We start from the raw sequence: 24,662 nt of genomic DNA, 5'->3' as shown, positions 1-24,662 counted from the left end.
AGGGGGTAATTTATAGACCTCGGATGCAAATGTAAAAGCAGTAAGGAGGAATGCATTAGAGCACCTGCATCTTGGGTATAGCTGCACTTTGCAAACGGCTCCCCATATGGATAGATGTTGCTTGCTTAAGTGCTGACCGATAGCAAAGGGGCACCTTTTTATTGCATTAAGCCCTTTGCTGAATTTTCAAACGCAAAGCATTAGGAATACATGCAAACTACATTTATGAAAAAAACTGTACATATGCTTTTAGTTAGAACTAAAAAATAACACTGTTAGTAACTTCTTGCCTGGAAGAGTTCATTATTATGCACAGTAGCGTAACTATAGAGGACCTAGACCCTGTGGTCGTGAGGGATCTCGGGGGGAAAGGGGACCCGTATTGCAGGGTCTGCTTTCTCTATAGCAGCTGTCTTGCCTGGAAACTAACGGGCCCCTGCAGCAAGCAGATGTACGCCCGCAATCAGCACGCTCATGTGCATGGGGCCAGAAAAGTTGCTGCACGTGTGACCCCCTCTGAAGTTTGTGTGTGTGGGGGTGCCAGCTTGGTACACCGCTGATTATGTGGCTAGACCAAATTCATCCTTGGCTGCCATTATATATTGTCTTGCATCAGGGATCAGTGGCACATAACTATCCAGTTAATGCTGCAGTAGCCAATAGCATTTGAGGGCTGCTGGAATTTGTAGTTCTGCAATAGTTGTTGCATACCCATCGTAACAGACTCTATATGCAGACTTAAATGTGTGAAATAGGAGTACCTTTTATCTCATAGAAATACACAGATATACATTAATACACATTAGGGCTCACCTCTGCCCACAAGTGTAGAACACAATTTGCATATTTTTTTTAACCACAGTGCAGCATTTTCCTCACTTTTCCAGCGTAATCGTGGCCCGTGGTGCAAATGTTCCCATCGATTTAAAATATGTGCGTAAATAGGTGCACTGTATGCGTCTATTAGATAAACTGGGTAGAAACAATGGGGCTTAGTACATGCAAGTGCAAGAAGTGTGTTTAGGCTCAAATACCTTATGGATTCTGAGCCGATACACTTGCAGCTACAGTTGTAAATGATCCCTATTGTTTACTCACACCCAAGCACTCCTACAGCCACACATTGCCACTTTCCTTTACATGCACATTCTCTCAAATACTCTCACGCACATATTCACTGTACACACTAAACACCACCCAGACATGGATAGACTATTTACACTTGCATAATCAAGCATTCCTACTTGCATATTCTTCATATGTTATCATACATGTACATTCCTCACAATCAATCTCTCTCTCCAAAGACCTCCTGAGAGGAGCAGCCAATTTGATAGTATGATTTCTTTGAGAAGGGTGTGTAGAATCGTTCTCCTCACAGATGTCAAACATCAAACAATAAAAGTGAAGAGCATGAGGGGCAGCCCTTCAATAGGGGTCACTGAAAGTGATTTCTCAGCAAGTTCTCTCATTGTGTTCATGTGAAGTGCAGGCTTTATCTGCTCAAGAGCATATTACTGTTATTGTCATTTGCAAGGATTTATGTTGTCACTTACCAACTGTACACGCTCGCCCTTCCTGTCTCCACCCCGGGCAGCACACAAGCCCCTTGGTGACACTGGAGGAAGGGAAAAGCAGGAAGTAGATTAATTCTGCCATTTTGTATTGATCATATCCTGTAATTCAGGGCTAAACTGAACTCTTGCGCTTGTCTTAAAGACATCCTGAACTTTATGTATGTACACATAATATGTAACATATACTCAATTTAGTCCATTTCTTTCACCAAGCTCTTCTTACATAGATAACAGTATATATATACTCTGATGAAAAAATCTCTGATTTATTAAAGCATGGTGATGCTATATTTATATGTTGTTTTACTTTTCCCTGAAAATACTAATCAACACCAATGTCTCAGGTTATGGAAGAGAACTTATATTCATTATATATTGCATAAAAATATTACTAGGAGCCGATCTGTGCCTCAAAGACATTAAAATATGAGCGGCACGCGGCTTTATTTAAATATTATCTAAATATTGGGATTTCTAAATTGGTAAATAATAAACGAAAAATAAATTTAAAAAGATAGAAAGATATTCAACATTAGCTAAATGGATTCTGTAGAGAAATGTGTCCTGCTAATTTTTTTTATTAAATAAATAATATTTAATTTATTTCCATTATAAAGCATTAATGGGTAATTTTATAAACTATTAATGGGTAATTTTAAAAAGCATTAATGCCCGATTTTTGTGATCTAACCCAAGTTACCCCCCTTTCCACCCCCCAAAACCAGAAGAATTTAATAAAGAAAGATAAGATAATATAATAAATAAGCCACTATTTCCCACAGCTGCTGCCTCTGTCTCGGGTTTACAGAAAAGGAAGTGTTTCTTACACAGGGGGTTGTAAACAGCAAAAGACTTTCCCTCCTTGCACAATAACGTTAAAGAACCAAGGGTGGCCAGATAAATTTCAAACTAAAAATGGTTTCAGTTTCATTGCTCTGCATGGTCTATTGCAAGAAATAACAAAAGTCATCTATATCCAAGACAAGCCTCAAAGTTGAATAGCTCCCTTTTACATTTGAGACTGTATAAAGTATGTGTCAACTTTAGAAATTATCTCTGTCACTATTATTTAACTTACTATTTTGATTTCTAACTTGATCTGATATTGGAACTGCAGACTGCCTCCTCAGGGACTCAATAATTAGGCCCTTAAACGTGCAGTATATTAAGGGGCTGGTTTACTAAAACTCAAATTAATCTCAGTTTTTTATGAAAACTAAGTCAACCAAACTCCCTTCCAAGAATTAAACTCATTTATCAATAATTTTTCTCGAAAAAATAAAATGTCAAGACAAAATCGAGAGTCAATTGGAATCATGCGATTGACGTTCCGGAAAAATAGATTTTATCGAATTTTTGCTGCAACTTTCGAATTATCGGACAAAAACCCCTACTTTTATGAATTATCGAGCGCAGATCACAATGTCAAGAAACAACTTCAGGGACATCTGCTATTGACTTTTACATGAACTCAACAGGTTTAAAATGGAGTATTTTTGGATTAGGATTTTTATCAGTTTGGGGAATGATAAATCTCTAGAAATTTGAATATTAATTTTTCCACCAAAAAAATTACTTTTCCCCCTAAAAACCTCAACCAAAAAATACCCCAGAGATTTAATACATGGGCCCCTACATGTAAGCAAACTATATGGAAAATAATAGCCATATTAATACCCATGCTGCAATATAAATCATTATCAGCTTGAAAACAATTAATACATTTGTATAGATCTATTTATTGACTTCTAGTAAGGTGTTTTCTATTTTTCTCATGTCCAAGGAAACATCTGGACCACACAATATCAGCCAAAAATAATGTACCACATGCATAAGGCCTGATATAGGTAAGATTTTTGTCTGCATTGTTGTACAGGTATGGGATCCATAACAACACAACGGATAGGACCTTGATCACAAAAATAAAAAGTTATGGGTTGTATCTGTAGCATTTTCTATACTATACGGTTGCTGTACCTCTGAGCTGCCACCAGTGCATAATATCTAGCCCAATACTTGTCAGGATTTCACAAAAGTCTAAATAAAGAACAACATCATGAATCCAGTCTCCTCTGTGTTATTTTCATTAGCATGTAGAAATAAGTATCTAAATAGCCATTAAACACGGTTTCAGATCCGCTGGATGTATCAGTATCATCAGTAATGTGGCTCAATAAACACTTTAGGAAAGGCATAAACAGATGAAGCAGTAGATCTGTTAAAAGGATATGACCTTGGGTTAGGCACAAACTACATACAGAATCCTAACATACAGAGAAGTGAAATGTTTACTAGTACATTGTAGATCCAGGTTAATCACACAATTGCTATTTATTGTGATTTTCTACCTACCACATGTTAGAAGACACAAGAAATGGACTGTTTTTGCCGGTGTGTCTGCGGTGTATACATTAAACTAGAGTTGTTGTACCACAATGAGAGCCATGACACTTTCTAGTTTCCTTGCAACCTTTCCAAACACCATCTAATTTAATATATTGCCTTATGTCCAGTGTTTCTCAGCAATAAATCCAGCAATTTAAAACCTGTTGGGCTGATAAATGCCATCCATCCATCAGAGTACTAAGGAGTTTTATATATATATATATAACATTTATACTGTTGCCAGGGAGAGCTGTAACTATGTTCACTAAGTTGTCTACATTATTTACTATTGACCATGCCACTTATAAAGTAATAACGATTTAGCATGACAGAAATAGAAAGTAACAGGACCCACTGGCATCTACAAGAAAATAATCTGCTTAGCTAAAAGGGGCAATACACTCCTAAATACAGCTTTGCTCAACATGACAACAATAAACAGAACTGGTCTTGGAAATGCCTATACTTTTAATATAGAAAAAAATCTGTATTTCCCTATTTTTTTTTTTTTTGCAGTTATAAAGCAATAATGGGTTTTTGCCCCCTGAACTCACCCTGTAAACAGGGTCATATATTAAATGGAGATAATAAGCTGTTTAAACTAGGCATGCACCGAATCCAGGATTTGGTTCGGGATTCGGCCTTTTTCAGCAGGATTTAACCGAATCCTTTTGCCAGGCCGAACGGAATCCGAACGGAGTCTGAACTTAGGGGCGGGGAGGGAAATCACGCGACTTTTTGTCAGAAAACAAGGAAGTAAAACATTTTTCCCCTTCCCACCCCTAATTTGCATATTAGGGTTCGGATTCGGTATTCGTCCGAATCTTTCACGAAGGATTCGGGGTTTCGGCCGAATCCAAAATAGTGGATTCGGTGCATCCCTAGTTTAAACAATCCCCTTATGCTAAGATGCAGCCTTTGGTAGGCTTTGAAATAAGGAGTGGCTCATTATACACAGGGTTTAACAATAAACTGGTTGTTTGGTTGACTACCAAATCCTCCTCAAACAGTGAAACAGAATAGGTGGAGGGGATGAATCTGTGTATTGCAGTGTTGGCAGGGCTGAGCACCAGATACATTTCCAAGGGCGGCAAAAAGCGTGCTCCTGTACTTTCAAGAGCCGAATTTCCCGGTTTTGAAAACGGAAATTCGCTTTACTAGTGCGAGAGAGTGCAGTTGCGCTCTCGGCACTAGTGTTTCTGCCTCGGATGCCTCCCCACCCGATGGGTAAGCTGGCAAGGGGGGGCGGCATTTTGAGGAGCCGGCACAGACGGCTTCTTCACCAGAATCGCCGCTGAGTATTGGCAATTAGGGTCCCTGCTGAGTAACACTTTAATATTACTTTACTACAGGCGTCTCCAACCTTTTTTAACCATGAGCAACATTAAAATATAAAAAAAAGTTTGGGAACACCACAAGCATAAAAAAGTTCCTGAGGTGTCAATAAGGGTGGTGATTGGCTATTGGTATGCCCTATGTGGACTGGCAGTCTACAGGAGACTCTATTTGGCAATACATAAGGTTTTTATGCAACCAAAACTTGCCTCCAAGCCAGGAATTAAAAAATAAGCACCTGCTTTGAGGCAACTGGAAGCAACATCCAATGGGTTGGTAAGAAGCCATTGGTTGGGGATCACTGATTTACTAAGACCTATGGCAGGAGTGCCTGGGTCTACACTGCATATTACTGCAGATAACAAATCCAGCATGAAGTGCTGAGCAACGTTTCAGCAGACACACAGCCCTGTACTTACCCCCTGCTATAGAGAAGTACATAGCCCCGTCGCAGCCTGTGCCTGCCACCACTCCTGAACTTGCATGTCAAGTTAGGGGATGGGAGGAGGGATGTACTGTATACAGTGTATATGCTGTATCCATTGGGCGTGGTGCTCCAAAATAGAGTGCAGAGACCTGCTGCAGTTTGTGTAGGGAGGTAGGAAGGGTGTAATGTACCAAAGAAAATGGTGGATTTTGCAGTTTTTAGCACTTTGCACCCTTGAAGTTCGTAAATGACCCCTTAGATGTAATGTTCTGCAGCTACATGGATAAATGTTGTGCTTAGGCAACACTGGGGTTTTGTGGCTGTGCTGGAGGACACTGGAGTACTAGATTTGTTTATTTCAGCTTGGCTGGTACGTTTTGGGCAGGTAGAAGTGTAATCAATGCCCCAGATATTCTTGGAACTGTAACTAAATAACTAATACACCAATGTTTTCCTATAGTTGTAGCCCACCACCTGACTCTTTGAATTATAAAAGCCAGACAACTGTTTACTCCAAAGTAGAGCAAAGGGGATCTGGCAGTTTAGCCGTTTACATATCCAAGGCCAGATTTGACGAAGCGGCGCCCCAAGGCCACATGGTCCCAGCGCCGGGCACTTCTGCTCGCACTGCCCGCCCCCCGTGGCTGCAGGGTCCTAGCGCCGGCCGGCGCTCTCAGGCACGGAAGCTCAGGGGAGTTTTGAATCCTTCAGGACATTCAGGACTCAAGTAAACAAATTAATCTGCGAACATCTGATTTTAGTGCCTAAAGGTTACACTCTAGACCTGAGCCAGAACTAGGGGTAGGCAGAATAGGCCTAGGGGGCAACAATGGGGGGGAGGGTTGTCCTAACTCAGATGTGTGCAAGTCCATGTGCACAAAGAGGGGGAGGCGAGGTAGCCGGCCAGCTTGCCAAGGGCGCCCAGTCAGCTTGGCCCGCCTCTGATCTTGACACAGCAGGAGTTTTTTCTAGTTGTGACAAATTTATTGCCACCCAACACCCCACTTGCTGTACTGCACCCTTACAATTTTATTTCCAGATGAGTGCTATCAACATTAAGGGGCTGAGTTAACAGCGAAAACTTTCGAAACGTTTTTGTTGCACGTCGTTTTTGTAGCAACTACATTAAAGTCTAGGGGTGTTTTTTCGTGGCACCTTGTTTCTGCTTTAGGAGGGCAAAATCACATGAATGTTTTACTCAGTATACTGCTACACACATGGCCAACATTGTTAGAGCACCTACTGCTACAACTGTTTTTGTCAATAGAAAAAAGGGCTCCCATGTTGTCAATTTCTTAAAAACATGTCTGTGATATTTACATTACCTTTGGTCAACTGGTAATGATATCTACTACTACACTATATTGCTTAGCAAAAATATAATTATTCATTTAAGTTTATTGAAGTGCAGGTATGGGATCATTTATCAGGAAACCTGTTTTTTTAGAAAGCTCCAAATTATGGGAAGGCTCTTTCTCATATACTCTGTTTTATCCAAATTTTTAAAAATGTTTTCCCCTTTCTCTGTAATAATAAAACAATGGCTTGTACTTGATCCCAACTAAGATATAATTAATCCTTATTGGAAGCAAAACCAGCCTATTGGGTTTATTTCATGTTTAAATGCTTTTCTAGTAGGCTTAACATATAAAGATCCAAATTACAGATCTGGTATCCGGGAAACCCCAGGTCCCATACCTGTAGAAATGAAATTGAATATTACCCAAATTAGAATTTTGTTAAATAGGCCTCCCTGTATTTTGTACTGCTTGTGTTTTTGTGCATTAAAAGAATTAAAGTTTGAAGACTTCGCGGATACAGTCATTTTGCAAAGGTAAATGGATTTCAAATATCCAATATTTTGTATTTTGTAAGAGGTAATTGCTAAGATAAGATACACGTGTTTAAATACACATGCGTTTTGGTTTGGGCACTAGCCTGCAGGGTTACCAAGCAAACTTACAGACCAATTGTTTTCTAAATAACTACGAGACTCACTATCTGTTCTCCAAATAGTTTCAATCAACATTATTGAACCTCTATAGCAAACCCTCTGCTGGATGCTTTTGCTCAGAAACAGTTGGTTGGAGGAAACCTGGTTTCCCAGTGACAGAATCACAAGCATTTGACCCTCAGCACTAATGCTCAAAATGGTACGGTGCCAGGCATTTATCACAATGTAAGGCAATGCCTCTTTTTTCAGAGTAGGATGTTACTCAGTACCATGGCGCCGCTTTTTCTGAATGGGTATTACTCATCTGCAAATGATATTGTCATTAGGTAGTAGCCATTGTGGTGCTGCTGTACAGTACATGCAAAAAACACTTCTATGCTGTCTAATTAAACAAGACTTGCTTTCTGGTACAGATAGACTATAATGCCCACAATGCAGTGGAGGAGACATTTTTGCTTTGAGGTGCCTTACATGGAACAGAATATGTTACAAATAAAAAGAAGATACATATTAAGATTGGAGCCCTGATAACTTTTGATTGAGGTCTCATCTAGTTGTCATCAACGTACCAAATACAATAGAATAATGTACAGGTATTTATAGAGATAATAGTGGTTTCAATTGATAAAAGTATACAGCTAGACATTTTAGTACATTTAAAGTGAATAAAATATTAATAATAATTAGTCTCTGTGAAAACTGAATGGACGTTGTAAAAAAAAAAAAGGAAAAAAAATAAAACAATCTTCTTACCTTTCTGATTTACAAACATTAGCCCCCTTGGGATCCAGATCCTGCATAGAGCACATTGCTTGAAGCCAACACCAAAGGCAAATAATGGCCCGCAGTCTCTGTCTCCCCCCTGGCATCCCCATTGCCCACAGTTTAACCAACCCAGTGTCAAAATGGTAGCATTACAGCAGACTGGGGGGTTAACGAAATGGACCAGAAGTGATATTGAAGCAGTTCCACCATATCCAGATGGTTGGTAGTCCTTTCCTCACAGCATCCCCATGTGAAAGCCCTCGCTCCAGGATCAAGCTCTTTCTTGATTTTTTCTTTTTCCTGAGGAAGTAAAGGAGGTGGATGTAGAATTCCTGCCATTCAATATGAGCAGTGGGAGGAGGGGAACAATGACACATAGGATCTAAAGTGAAATCAAGAATCCTGGCCCTGATAGTTAAACTAAACTAGATAGACTAAATATCAGGACTCAATAAAACACAGTAGTACAATATTAGTTATACTTTACAGACATTTTAGTTATAGCTTGTCCTTGTGGCAGAACCACAGAATCTAAAAAGAAAGATCTTTACACTAGTTTTTTTTTTATTTAAATGACAATTACCTTTTTATGAAAACATATGGAGCAAATTTACTAAAGGGCGAAGTGACTAACGTGGGCGATAATTCGCCAGCGTGATGTCATTTCGGTACTTCTTACCTTACCTAGGCCGATTTACTTACGGTCACTGGCATAACTTCGCTAGTGAAGGAGATAGATTCTAGTCGTACTTCGCTCCCTAGCGCCTGGCGAATTTGCGCTATGGTGAATGGACGTAACTAAGCAAATTCACTGAGATGCAGATTTTAATGAACGTTGCCTCTTGCGCCAGACTTGCCTTCGCCACCTTAGACCAGACGAAGTGCAATCGAGTAGATAGGACTTCCCCAAATTTAGTTTAAAAATGTTCTATCTCCCAAAAAACGCTGGCGTCTTTTCATTTTTTCAGGGTGATAGGCTGCAAAAGATCGTAACTTTTTTTTGGGGTAACCTGCTTCTCCCCTACATTTCCTAACATTTGGCACATAAACTATACACTGGGCTCATGTGTAGGGCAATATAACAATATATAACAATATATAACAATATATAACAATATATAACAATATATATATATATATATATATATATATATATATATATATATATATATATATATATATATATATATATACACTGTATATGGCTTCTGTAGTGTAATGTATTTGCTGCAACATATACGCCCATTCAACTTTAACTTACCATATGCAAATTAGCCAACGCTAGTTCCTTTGCTTCACTTGACGCAGTAACGCTAGCGCAACTTCTCCAGCGTTCAGCACCCTGGACGCAACTTTAAATTTTAGTGAATTAGCGTTGTCCTGGCAAATCTACGCCTGGCGAAGTGTTGCGCTGTGAGCGAAGCCGTCGCTGGCGAATTTTTTATTTTAAGGGGAACAAGTGATCTTCAATAGATCTTAATTAAAATATTTACCAGCAATGGCAGACTCCTCATTAAAGTTGTCTAGATATGCTCTACATATTTAAGGGATACTATTAAAGTATACTACTGTATCTCGATAGAGGGGGTGACCCTGTGGCTGAGACCTGAAGGATATTTGGCCCAGTAATATCCAGAAATAGCATTTTCCCTATACCATAGGTTGTAAAAACATGCAGGGGAATAATGTACTGAGGAATCTGTGGGTGGGAGCAGATTGGCATTTTCTGGTGTGGCACCAGCCTAAATGTTAGTTATTGATATATTGCTATTTGCATGAGAGAAGCTTTCCCGCAGCAGGGATGCTAATCTAAAAGCAAGGATTTTTGATTGATAAAAAACTAGACTAGAAATTCAACCTTTTTGGGACTTTGTAAATATTGTTGAAAGGTGCTGTGTCTGGAGCAGCAGAACTCAAAACAGATTCTGACCTTTGTATAAACAGAACAAAACTTTATTTTCACCTTCTACATTAACAACTCTACATTCATGTCTTTGACACACACACTCCTGGAAAACCTTCATTTTATTGTGTTTACATGTTAGATGTATAGACACAAAGAAACAAAGTATAAGGGTCAGTACAGGGGTGGTTCACCTTTAAGATGTAGTATCTCATAGAATGGCCAATTCTATTGGTCTTCATTTTTTAGCCTTCTGACTCTTTTCAGCTTGGGGGTCACTGACCTTGTCTAAAATCAAATGCTCTGTAAGGCTACACATTTATTGTTATTGCTAATACCTGTATTTATTATTCATCTTTCTATTCAGGCCTCTCCTATTCATATCCCAGTCTCTTATTCAAATCAACGCATGGTTGCTAGGGTGATTTGGACCCTAGCAACCAGATTGCTGAAATTGCAAGCTGAAGAGCTGCTGAATAAAAAGCTAAACAACCTAATAAACACCAATAACAAAAAAATTTAAAACAATTTGCAATTTGTCTCAGAATATTCCTCTCTACATCATACTAAAAGTTAACATAAAGGTGAACAACCCCATTAACTAACAGTGCAGTGTGCAAAGTGCAATTGTCAGACAGAAAATCAACAATCTTTTAATCTTTTTAATAATGCAGCGTTGCAATCCAGCATTACTGCAGCTGCAAGCTGATTTGCACCAGTTGCAATTGTGCCAAGTGTATTAAAAAAGATGCAACACAGGTGTGCATTTTTGTAAATCAGGCACAAAATTGCAGAGAAGTGAAGATGGCATTGGTTGAGGAGTATGGCATTAAAATGGCAATAAGTCACAAGACTATGGCGCCTATTAATGTTATGGAAGCCCTGGAATTACCCTGCTTTAGCAGTAGCACCACTGTTCCCCAGTGTCAATAGGCACACTTACAAATGTGTTATCAGAGCAGAATGGATAGGTGCAATGTAGCTGAATACAACTGTAGGGAAACACAAGTGCATTTACACACAAGTACCTTTAATGAACAGCATCAATATATGCAATATTTGTGTCCTTTTAAGAATGCAACTGCATGCTCATGAGGCTTTGCATTTTCTGTTTTGTAAAAATTAAAAATACCAAAAGAATCCCAAACCAAATACTGTATATCCCAAGCCCAGCAACCTATCAGGTTCTCTTCTGCCTTCAACACAGTTCCAATTCTAATAAAGGTCACTGTATCCCTTAAAAGGATATGGGGAAAAAACAGAAAGAAAGAACAAAATATAGTGTAGCGTTCCTAAATTAATCGCACACCTTGGGGCACGTTTACTAAGGGTCGAATCTTTGAAATTCGACCATCGAATTGTAGAAATTCAATAGTCAAAGTTTTTTTTTTGGATTAAATTTAGCCAAATCGAACGAATACTGGCTATAGGTTCTAGGAGGTCCCCATAGTTTAACATAGCAATTCGGCAGGTTTAAGGTGGCAAAGTCGAAGTTTTTTTTAAAGAGACAGTACTTCGATTTTCGAATGGTCGAATATTCTAATTTTTTTCAAATCTAATTTTGGCCTATTCGATGGTCGAAGTACCCAAAAATTACTTCGAAATTGAAAGTTTTCGAATTCGAAGATTCACTTCAAATTCACTTAAAGGAAAACTATATCCCCCAAACAATGTAGGTCTCTATTAAAAGATACTGAGTAAAACAGTTCATGTGTAAAACCCTGCTTCATGTAAATGAACCATTATCATAATAATATACTTTTTTAGTAGTATGTGCCATTGGGTAATCATAAATAGAAAATTGCCATTTTAAAAAATAAGGGCCGCCCCCTGAGATCGTACGATTCACTGTGCACACATACAAACCACATGTAAGGTCACATGAGCCAATTAACAGACAGAGTTCTGCCTTTTGCTTCCTCACTTCTTCCTGTTACAGTTAGTGTTGTAGTATTTCTGGTCAGGTGATCTCTGAGGCAGCACAGATAGAGTCACGAAATGGTGGTTCAAGGCAAGGGATGTAAAAGGGCAATATTTATGTAAATATATATTCCAGTTTGGTAAGATTCTTTAATATGTCATTCAATTTGATATAAACTATCTTTTGCTTAAGTATTGATTTTGGGGGTATAGTTTTCCTTTAATAAATGGGCCCCCTTGTGTTTTGATATATAGAGAATCAGTGTTAAAGAAGAGACTTACACTGTTCTACTGTTTTTGTGCACTGTTTTGAGTGCAATTTTATTATTTATTAAAGCGTAGAAACATTTCTGCACGTCTTTCTATATTGTCCACAAAGGAGGAAAGAGTATTGGAAGTTGGCAGTTAACAACTTCTGCCCTGTGACGTGCAAGCAATTTTTTTTTATGTTTGTGAGTTAAATATACCACCAGAACTTTTGTGATTCAAAGTGTGGGTATTAATAGTAATATAATAGTAAAGTCATACCTTCTGGTTAATCACTAGTAATTGGATGTTTAATAAGAGCACTATTCACTAATAAGACTTAAGAAAAAGAATGTGGAAGTCTCTATTTTAACACTGATTCACTGCATATCAAAAACACTGGGTGTGCGATTAAATCAGGAGAGCTACACTATATATTTTTTCTTTTTTCCCCCTGTTTTTTCCCCATATCATTTTAAAGGGGTTGTTCACCTTCCAAACACTTTTTTCATTTCAGTTGTTTTCAGATTGTTCCCCAGAAATAAAGACAGTTACTTTTCATTATTTATTTATTACTGTTTTTTCAAAATCTAAGTTTAAAGTTTAATGTCCGTGTCTCTGGTGTTTGAGTCTGGCAGCTCAGTAATTCAGGTGCAGATGCTAAACTCAATTTAGTTGATACATTTCTCAGCAGCATCTCTGGAGTATTAGCAACTATTATATAAATTCTAATAGCTGCCTGAAATGAAACCCAGAGATTCTGCTCAGCAGGGACAAAGATAAGAAATGTATCACCAAATGTATCAATTTATAAGTTTACAGGGTCGGCGACCCACCCCTTCCCAGAGCTGATTTAGAAGGTGAAAAATGACATTTTACTCTTCAATATTAGGAAAAACGGTCACAGATAAAAATATAAAATCATTGGAAAAAGTCGTTATTCCTGGTGATCTATCTGAAAACAACAAGGTGTTTGAAGGTGAACCACCCCTTTAAGGGATACAGCAACCTTTATTGGAACTGGATCTTCTGTTTTGTGCCTTTGTCTCCAAAAGACTGTTAAGTGAAACAGTTGCTACTTGAACAACATAGCTGAGGTATTATTGTTGCACCTTGTTGTCTCCCCGTGACAGCACTGGATAATGAATGTCGAGGAAGCGTGGTACTTTTGAATACAATAAGATAAACTCAAAAGTGGAGCACCTACACTTCTAATTTCTAGAACACTTACCTGTGTAGCTTTATAAAATCAATAGTATCAACTTTAGCAGCACGGCTCTTTAGAGTTCCACTTGAAGATTTTTTTCTAAAATGTTATCGAAACGTGCTCATCCAAGGTCTTTTTCAAGAAAATCAATGCAGGCAGCAACAACATTACATAATATATGTGTGTGAGGGAGTAAATCTATGTTTAAAACAGGCTTAATATTTTGTAGCAGTGATATATATTGGAAAGAAACTCTATGGAACTTGCCTAGCAATGTATATGGCTACTCTACCTCATCTTACAGCTAGGGCAATAAAGTTTTCAGGGGGCCTAAATAGCTAACTGCAGGCCTCTGTCCGTGAAAGGGTAAAGCATATAACTATGGGATGCATTTCTCTTCAGTGTCAGCTCAGACTGCCATCAGTTAGTGTGTTTGTGTGTTCCTATAATTTATGCAGTTGTTCCCAGCCTTTGTCATGTTTTACTGACTGCTCAGCAGATTTATAGGAAGCACCTTTTTCCTGAACTGCTCTTCCTGACAGTCACACACTGTTTTCTCAGGTCTGCCTACAAGAAAATTCTTAAGTCCCTTCAGTCTGTGGAGAATACATCTGCTGAAATGTTCTGTAGATATTACCCCAGCCACTAAAGGTGGCCATAGACGCATCGATATTATCGTACAAAACAAATTTTCGTACAATATTAGGTGCGTGTATGGTGGGAGATGAGCCGCCCGATATCAGCAGAAGACTTGTATATCAGTCAGCTCTTTGAAAATTTTGATCGGGTGCCTTTGAAGGTACTCAAACATCAGCCTTTGTTAGTGCTGAATCGTCAGAAACAGGTAGAATTCTATTGTTTCTACCTGTATATCAGACCATTGAGCTCTACACGCGTGTACTGAAATGAAAGATCTTGCTTGAAAGGATCTTTTCCAGGCAATATCGTAATTGTAACGTCTATGGCCACGTTAAGAGGGAGGCCTAATGTGTTCTTCTAGAAGACTTTCACACAGTTTTGAAACCTTAGTGGTTCTCTATGAAATATACAGGAAGTCAGGATCTGAAAAATTGCTGCTCAGCAACCAATACAATACTAAGGAAATCAAACTTAGAATCTAAAAATCACCAGATAAAACACTTTTTCCCAGATCAAGGTGGGGAAAGCTATAGGAAACATTTGTTTGCTATTAGCTGCACTGTGACTGTGTGGTTCTTCTGAGAAGCCAGAGGAATATATACAATCTTGCTGGTTGCCCATCACTGCTGCAGGAGCTGTTAGAGGAAAAAAAGGAGAAGCTTAAATGTTGTCTTTTCTTAAGAACCAGCAGCTGTTTTGAGATAATATATGTAAATGGAAAAAAGTGCACAGTACGCATATTCACTTCATTTTTACTCAGGCTTTTTAACTCCTTAAAATCTCTGTATCCAAACAAATACAAGAGGGTAAAAAGAAGACAATCCCAATATATATCTTTAATAATATGCAGAATGATTGTATATCATGATAGTTATGCCCACTGTTGAGGTTCACTGCTTTACTGACATAATTGTTGAAGCACATAATGCGCACAGGAGGTGGTTTATGTGGATTTAGCTTTAAGTGCAGCACATTTTTGTTTTGGATACACAGGACACAATTTAGTGTGTTAATTAGGGTTCCCCTATGTTACACAGCTTCTGTGTATACCCTATTATGGGTATAAAACTATTTTCCCTGCTGTCTTTTTTTTCACACCATTTTTTTAAAATATATTTATAAGCGGTGACACCTTGTGGTTAAGTTTAGGTACTACATATTTAATGCACCGTACCAAATTGGCCACTGCCAGTGTTGAGTGCTTATGGTTGTTTCTTTAATTCGACCGAAAGCTTTCTAAACAAGAAAATGTGCAGAAACTACAACCAAATCACTATTATAATATACTTTATATTTAAAATAAGCCAGTTCCAAGTAAAAAGAGGTTTTAATATTGTGTCTCTGAAATAATATTATATATATTGTACTTTTATGCACTGTACAGCGCTGCGGCTCCTTAACAGCGCTTTACAAATAAAGTTATACATACATACATACAATATTGCTGTGAGGGAATGCAAAAAGAACAAAAAACCCATACACAAGTGTAGGATCCGTTATTTGTAAACCCGTTATCCAGAAAGTTCAGAATTACAGGAAGGCCATCTCCCATAGACTCAATTATAATCAAATAATTGAAAATTTTAAGAAGTATTGCCTTTTTGTCTGTAACAATAAAGCAGAACCTTGTACTTGATCCTAACTAAGATATAATTAATCCTTATTGGAGGCAAAACAATCCTGTTGGGTTTAATTCAAGTTCAAATAAGTTTTAGCAGACTTAAGGTATGGAGATAATATAGTAAAGAACCCTTATCCAGAAAGCCTCAGGCCCCAATCATTCTTGATAACAGGTCCCATACCGTACATTGTTTAGATATCTTCTACCTACAGGATTGACCTTCTCAGCTAGGAAAAGTAAGGACTTGCATAAGAGACCCCTGTAGAGCTGGTGTATTTTGCCAATAGCAAAAATATTAAAGATTCACTGACACTCATCTATCCTGTACATTTCTAAACATCCTACAAGTCCACAAATAATCAGCCAGTTTTAAAATACAGGTATGGGAATATGTTATCCGGAAACCCGTTGTCCAGAAAGAGCCATATTATGGAAAGGCTGACTCCATTATAATCAAATAATCCAAATTTTAGTTATAAGACAGTACCTTGTACTTGATCCAAACTAAGATATAATTAATCTTTATTGGAACCAAAGCCAGATTATTAGTTTTATTAAATGTTTAAATTATTTTCCAATAGACTTAAGGTATGAAGATCCAAATGACAGAAAGATTGGTTATCTGGAAACCCCCAGTTTCAATTTTGTAGAATAAAAGAAAATGTAATTTTAAGCAACTTGCCATATACAGCGTTTAAGCAATGGGTTTTGGTTAGTGTATTTGTTATTGAAAGCAGTAGCTGTCCCTTTGTTTTCTCAACAAGCAAGGGAAAGTTGTGCTCACCACTAATTTTTAAAACCATTAGGCGGGGGTGCAATGAGGCTGTGACCACAAAATACATATAGACAAATACAAGAGTCCTCTGCACTCAACCCATTATCAATATATTTGAGACAGAGACATTTTGTGCATACTGCTACTGAAAAATGCCTTACCCTTTAAACAAAACAGGGATTGTTTGTCCATATATTGCAATATATTTAAGCTGGCCAACTATGTCAAAGTCATTCCATATCTGGCCAGTCCTACACTCAATTTTATCTGATTCATTAATAATTCTATTGCTTCATTATACATTTTACAAAGGGACTAAGTTTTACCTGCAACTCCCAAACTTGGCTGCCCTTTTATTAGACACCAGTGTGATCACCTGACTATAGCTGGGAAGAGTATATATATATATATATATATATATATATATATATATATATATATATATATATATATATATATATATATATATATATATATGACCAATCTATCCACAAAATTAAATCCATTACACACTAGAAATATATATATTATAGAGGTCATACACTTGCAGTTATCTTTACTGTACACAATTTTTTTCTTTAAAAAAACTCATAAAATGCATATGTACTAAAATAGTGTTAGAAAAATATATTTCCACTTTTTTATGTGGGTAGATATATATACATTTTTCACATGTTGTGGGAGTAATCTGTGGCCCTGGGCAGCCCACTGTTTAATGGCATGATGGGATTTGAATATAGTAGGTAGGATCACATTTAATCATGTTCAGAGGCAGATGAGAAATGCAACACTGTAAATTCGAGGACAGATCTCCAGGAGCTACAGTTGTTCATCCCAATTACAAGTGCTAAGAATTCAGGATTTCAGTACAAGTCAATTGGGTTATTATCAAAGTCAGTCATTTTCATTAGATGTTTCCAACTTTTGTTCTTGGTTGATTTCCTTTGGACTAATAATCTCCCAGGGTTCTGTATCAGCTGTCGGCTTGCTGTACCACATGCCAAACCTACAGGGAGAGAAAATAAAAGGAAGATTATCTTAGATAGAATAGGAATGCTATAATATAAAAATAACTGCTCTTTATGTAAAACTAAATCAGACTGTAGCTAGCAGAAGGGAGGGGTTATTTATACAAAGGCTTGTCCGTAGACTGGTTTGCATTTGCTTTTTGGGATCAGGTAGAATGTGGCTTAAATTTCATTTTCAAATGTTGCCCTGTATGAAGCAAGAAATAACAAAAAACTTAGACATTTCCTTATTAAAAGAATAGGCAAAAAGTATGTTCATGCATGGAGTAGAGCGGACTACAGATATAATTTCAGACCGGTAGCTGTATTCTCATTTCTCACCTCTGTCTTGCATGAGCAACTTTCACCCAACAGGCTCTATAAAATTGACCTCGAAACCTACCTCTCAAGGCACTAGCCAATATATGACTAAATCTTAGCACTTATGTGCCAGTGCCATTATGCACAGAGAAAGTGGTCACCTATGGACTTCCTGCCTTTCTTACAGTGTGGCACTTTTTTATTTATTGCAATATGTATAACCCATATATGCATTGTTTTATTTGCAAGCTGGAAAGGCATGCAACTAAATAACTTCACAGTAGCAGTCAGTCGTTTTGCAAATACTAATCTAGTTTTTTAACTGTAATCATATGAATAAAATTGGTTGTAATATTAATACTGATAGGAAGAGATTTTATACTGTGAATACAAGGTCTGAGAGTAGCACTTACAAACTCCTGATTATGGAATCTGAGGGCTTGGAAACCACACAGTCTGTGCCAGGTGTCTGCATCCAAGTGTTATCCTCTTCATCACTGCTGTTAAAGAAAAATCTTTATTCACAATCTATAGGTATTGGTATATTGTAAGTCCTTTCATTCTCTTTTTCTTGCCTCTTGAATGGCAAATCAACTACAAGATGAGCAAGCAACCACTGAACTACAACCTACAACAGAACTTTACAGACACAAACTGGTAATCCTGCTTCTGTGTCAGCTGGTCTGACAACGATCAAAATACTTAAACAAATATTAATGATTCCATTAAACGCAAGATGTGAATAATTCATAATCTTTGTAAAACCACTGTTAAATAAGTTTGTGCTAATAAAGCATAATAATAATTAAGGGGGTAGTTCACGTTTACTTTTAACCTTTATAATGATTTACAGTGACATTCTGAGAGGATTTGACATTAGTTTTCATTTTTATAGTTTTTAAATGATTTCACTTTTTCATTGGGTCTGCAGTTTGCAATTTTAGCACCCTGGTTGCATAACAATTATTATTATTATTATTATGCACAATTTCAGACAGTTCTGAGGTGGCTCTGACCTGCTGGTTGCAGACTCCGTGATTCCCAACATTTTGGCCTCGATCTTTTTCCGTTGCTTTATTATTGCAGATATCGCTCCACACAACAAAAAACTTGGGATCCTCTCATCATTCAGCAACTCCCTAACCAAACATACATCAAAAGTATTTACATAATCAGAAGAAACATGGCAGTTCTTACTGAATATACACTGTCTTGCAAAAGTATTCACCCCCTTGGCTTTTGTTACATTCCAAGATGTAATTTAAATGTTTCTTAATCTTATTTTACGTGATGGATCTGCACAAAATAGTCAATGAAGTGAAATGAGAAAAATATATATAAAAAAAGAATTTAAAAAAAAATTAAAACTGAAAATTGGCATGTGCATATGTATTCACCCCCTTTGCCATGAAGCCCCTAAAAAATACTGGTGCAAGCAATTAACTTCAAAAGTGACATAATTAGTGAAATGAAGTCCACAACAATGGTACCACAACAAACCTGGAAAGAGAGGGCCGCCCACAAAAACTCACAGACCAGGCAAGGAGAGCATTAATCAGAGAGGCAGCACAGAGACTGAAGGTAACCCTGAAGGAGTTGCAGAATTCCACAGCAGAGACTGGAGTATCTGTCCATAGGACAACAATAAGCCGTACACTGCATAGAGCTGGGCTTTATGGAAGAGTGGCCAGAAAAAAGCCATTACTTAAAGTTAAAAATAAGAAGGCACATTTTGAGTTTGTCAAAAGGCATGTGGGCGACTGCCCAAATGTATAAAGGAAGGTGCTCTGGTCAGATGAGACTAAAATGTAACTTTTCGGCCACCAAGGAAAATGCGATGTCTGACGCAAACCCAACACATCCCATCACCCCAAGAACACCATCGAAACAGTGAAACATGGTGGTGGCAGCATCATGCTGTGGGGATGTTTAGCTGATTAGCAATTAATACAGATAATTACTACATGGCAGCATAGAAACCAGTGCAACTAGAATCAGAATTTAATAATCAGCCCTGTAGCATCAGCTTATATTACAGACAAATTTTCTGCTTGGTAATTTGAAACTACCGCTAAGCTTAGCTTCTGAACAGCTGCTCAGAGCAAGATGGTGACCCCCTGTGACAAGTTTGAAGTCCTGGATCATTGCTGTTATTGAGAAGCTGAAACTTTAGGCTGGTGCAATAAGTGCAATATATAAAATATGGCTTTTTTGGCCATATTAATTTTTAGGGTTTCCAAAGAGGACTGCTTTGACCAACGAAGACTGTAAGAGGCTGCAGAGAGAGTAGGAGAAGAAACTGGACCTTCTAACTAGACCTTACGTATAGACTGCATTTTCAAAGCACTATTTATCAATATGCGTGTTACTCTAATGCTCTTCAAGCTATACCCCCCAGCCCTACAAGAAGAAATATTAGGCACAGCCATGACCAGCTTAGAATTAAAGGACCAGTAACATCAAAAATTTTTGTTAAAAAATTCCTTAGTATACAACGAAAAATAAACACCAAGACAAATTAAACTTTTAAATAGCAAAGCCTTTATTAAGAAATAACTTACATATACTCCACTTCCTGTCCTCCTCAGAAACGGCGAAAAGGCGACCATCCATCCTGCAGTCTTTGATTTCTCCTCCCTGGCAATTCTACTGACAGCAGCGTGTTGGCTGGTGGAGCAGGGTTTGTGCTGGCTGTTCGGATCCCTCTGGGGAAGGCTTCTCTCACTTTCTTTGGTATCTTGGCTGCTACCTAGAAGTGTCTCTCCTTCTTGAACTTTGCCTTGTGGCCCCTGGAATGTCCCCTGGAATGCCACTTGGTGACCCGTGCTACTTTGCGGATGGCCGACCTAACAGCGGTGGGTTTCTTTCTGTGCTTCCGGCTCAGCGTCTGCAGGTCTGAACGAGCCGTGATGTGAGCAGTTCCTTTCCACAAGCTTGTGAATCGGCACCAGTTGGCTGTACCGGCCCGACGGTTTCTTCTTCCTCTTCTTTCTGGCTGCTGCGGAAGAGGCTGCGCACGGAATGAGTGGCGCACGGGAGAATCGCGTAGTTGTCAGTTAGGCTGGAGACGCGGGGAGGGATGGCAGATCTCAATGCCGGCACGGAAGCTCCCGTACAAACGCGCCCATGGGGAGCTTTGTGCGGCAAGGTGCTGTGCGCTCAGGCATAAGAAACCCACCGCTGCTAGGTCGGCCATCCGCAAAGTAGCACGGGTCACCAAGCGGCATTCCAGGGGACATTCCAGGGGCCACAAGGCAAAGTTCAAGAAGGAGAGACACTTCTAGGTAGCAGCCAAGATACCAAAGAAAGCTAGAGAAGCCTTCCCCAGAGGGATCCGAACAGCCAGCACAAACCCTGCTCCACCAGCCAACACGCTGCTGTCAGTAGAATTGCCAGGGAGGAGAAATCAAACACTGCAAGATGGATGGTCGCCTTTTCGCCGTTTCTGAGGAGGACAGGAAGTGGAGTATATGTAAGTTATTTCTTAATAAAGGCTTTGCTATTTAAAAGTTTAATTTGTCTTGGTGTTTATTTTTCGTTGTATTCTAATGAATTGTTTGCTTGTTTGTTAACATTTGTTTGTTTGTTTTTGCTCCTGACGAAGATCCCTGTGGGGGATCGAAACGTTGCGGCTTAATAATAAAACATTTTTTTGTTTTTTCACTAAAACCCTGTGAGTGCCGCAATCCTTTTTCACTATATATATATATATATATATATATATATATATATATATATATATATATATATATATATATATATATATATATATATATATATTTATAATTGTTTATATATGCTACAAAGCAGTGTTTACCTACATCTTGGATGTTACGCTCAGTAGCCTCACAGCAGGTGCTTAATTTTGAATTCCAGGCACCTTTTGGTTGCATAAAAAACAGGGGTACGGTCAAACAGAGCCTCCTTTACGCTAGAGTCCTGCAGCAGGTTGGGTACCCGCAAAAACCTGCAATACCCTGTGGGTTGTGGGTAGAAGTTCCAGGTGCGGGTATAGACGCAGGTCGCGGGTCTTCTCAATAGTGATTTTTACTCCTTTTTTCTGATCATGTCTACTTCCGACGATGGCACTTCCGACGATGTCACTTCCGGTTTACGACCTGTTTTACTCCTTTATTTCTGACCATGCCTACTTCCGATGACAGCACTTCCTGATTCTTGATGGTCAGCAGGTCGAGGGTGCGGGTTGCTGATCGGGAAGCAAGTCCAAACGGGTAAGAAAGCGGGTTGCGGGCTCCAAAAAATAGACCCACGCAGGACTCTACTATACGCTGCCAGTCCACAACTAGCCAATGACAGCCTTTATCTGGCACTCCAGGGACATTTTTCATGCTTGTGTTGCTCCCAAACACTTAACATTTGAATGTGGCTCACGGGTAAGAAAGGTTGGGGACCCCCTGCTATGCAGTGTAGAAATGATATGTAATTGCTCCTTTGTACTGAGGAATGCTAAAGTTTAACCTGCTAACCCCTCTTGAGGGTAACACCTCCTGATAGCATCACAGCACTTTGCTGTACTATGGCATTTCCTACCAAAATGCAAATGTGAATATCCCTTCCATAAAGTATTTGTATGTGCAGTATTGCATATACAAATCTAAAAACTCGTGTATTGCCACAGGGCAGTCCAACAAGAAGTCCATGGGCCAGATGCACTCTTTCAAGGGATTTTGTTTTATCCCAGTTTTTGAAGAAACAAAAACATTACAGTCATTCTTTGTATGACTAATGAGCTAATTGGCTCCTTCATGGAATAAATTAATAAGCAATGCATGGGATGACAAGTAGATCTATGCATAACATAATGTATATTTTATGATCCAGGATTATCTCATCTGATGGCCCCTCTTACCTTAAAGGACCAGTGCAACTATTGATCCAATAACTTGCTGAGAGTAGGGTGGTGGGTTTGGGAAATGGTGCAGATAACTTTAAGTTTTAAGTTTTTTTCATTGTGCTTTACAAAGGAACCAAACTGAAAGACAGGGAATCTATTTGAACACAGAGTCTGATTACGGGCAGAACAGTGCTGGCATGTGGATGAGAAATGCAGTGCAGTAAGCAGAACCCTGGATAAAACACACTGCAACCTTGCCTTTGATTGGCTAGATCAGTGATCATGTTGCTGACCAACCCCTTGGATGTTTCTCCCAGTGGCTTCAAAGCAGGTAGTTATTTTTGAATTCCTGGCTTGGAGGCAAGTTTTTGTTGCATAAAAACCATATGTACTGCCAAACAGAGCCAGACCACATAGGGGCTTCCAAGTAGCCAATCATAGCCCTTATTTGGCACCCCAAGGACTTTTTTCATGATGTGTTGCTCCTTAAATGGACATTTAGGTTAACTTTTAGCAATGTTATAGAATGGGCAATTCTAAGCAACTTTTCAAATTGTCTTCATTGTTTATTTTTTATAGCTTTTGAATTATTTGCCTTCCTCTTTCCAGCTTTCAAATGTGGGTCACTGACCCTATCTAAAAACAAATGCTCTGTAAGGCTACACACATTTATTGGTATTGCTACTTTTTATTGTTGGTCTTTTTAATTTGGGCCTTCTCCTATTCATATCCGTCTCTTATTCAAAACAGTGCATGGTTGCTAGGGTAATTAGGACCTTAGCAACCAGATTGCTGAAACTGCAAACTGGAGAGCTGCTAAACAACTCAAAAACCACAAAAAATTAAAAATTAAAACCAATTTGCAAATTGTCTCTGAATATCACTCTCTATGTCATACTAAAAGTTAATTTAAAGGTGCACAACCCCTTTAAGTATTTTCACATTTGAATGTAGCTCACAGGTTAAAAAGGTTGGGGACCCCTGGGCTAGATGAAGAGGCTGGGAGCTGCAACTCAACAGTGCAGTACAGAATAGGCACAGGTTTAGCAGCCACTTGAAGCATGGCAGAATTTGACAAACACCAATCATTGCAACTTACATACCATGTTGCTGTCTGGGATACCAGGGGCTACAACACAGGTTTTAGACATGGTAACATTTTCTTTTTGCTTTTCCTGTAGCAAGGCTTCCAGTTCAGTTTTTCTCTGCAGAGAGCTTTTAAGCTGTGCTTGGAGCACAGACATTTTATGGCGCAAGTCTTCGTTCATTTTCATAAACCGGTCCAATTGTTCCTGCAACTAGAACAAAAGATGAGGCCATTGTTAGACATAACACTTCCATCTTCATGTAATGCTCATATTTAAATGTTCACGTTGTAACACATTTTACTTAAATGAACAACATTAAATGTGACACACAGCGTGTACTTCTCTTTCAGGCAGAGCAGAGCAATATCCGCTTGTCTAAGAATCATATCGATTGGCTCAGTCTACCCTCTGCCTATAGGACAAGGCTGTGTACCAAATACAACCCAAACAAAGCAATCCTCCTGCTGAAATATCAAGTTCAACTTGTTTTTGTTTCCATGAAATGACAGGTCTATTTCAAGAGTGAAATTTTTATCCATCCAGTCAGAGTTGCTTTTTATAACAGAACAACAATGTGGGATATAAAGGGAGGTATGGTTAAACCAGTGGGCAACAACCTTCCTGGGACATTCAGAAT

General features: G+C 38.5%; 1 protein-coding gene and 1 long non-coding RNA gene across 2 annotated transcripts in view; both read right to left on the bottom strand.

Annotated features, from left to right (window-relative positions):
- The window catches only part of scarf1.L (scavenger receptor class F member 1 L homeolog), a 30,756-nt gene extending 22,033 nt beyond the window's left edge, over positions 1–8,723 (bottom strand). Inside the window, exons 1-2 of the mRNA XM_018246277.2 lie at positions 8,432–8,723; positions 1,557–1,618 (exon numbers count right to left, since the gene is read on the bottom strand). Coding sequence (XP_018101766.1) covers positions 1,557–1,618; positions 8,432–8,553 — 184 coding nt within the window. The 5' untranslated portion in view covers positions 8,554–8,723. The remainder of the gene's footprint in view (positions 1–1,556; positions 1,619–8,431) is intronic.
- An 8,643-nt stretch (positions 8,724–17,366) lies between these two features.
- Positions 17,367–24,236, bottom strand: LOC121399890. The gene is made up of 3 exons (XR_005965315.1): positions 24,041–24,236; positions 18,496–18,582; positions 17,367–17,760 (listed from the first exon to the last, which is right to left on the bottom strand). It is a non-coding gene; the product is annotated as an uncharacterized LOC121399890 (long non-coding RNA).
- Between the last annotated feature and the right edge of the window lie 426 nt (positions 24,237–24,662).

This window comes from Xenopus laevis, chromosome 2L (genome assembly GCF_017654675.1).
Source record: "Xenopus laevis strain J_2021 chromosome 2L, Xenopus_laevis_v10.1, whole genome shotgun sequence".
Lineage (NCBI taxonomy): Eukaryota > Metazoa > Chordata > Amphibia > Anura > Pipidae > Xenopus > Xenopus laevis.
Note: the sequence above shows the minus strand (reverse complement) of the source record. Positions and strands in the feature narration are given on the sequence as shown.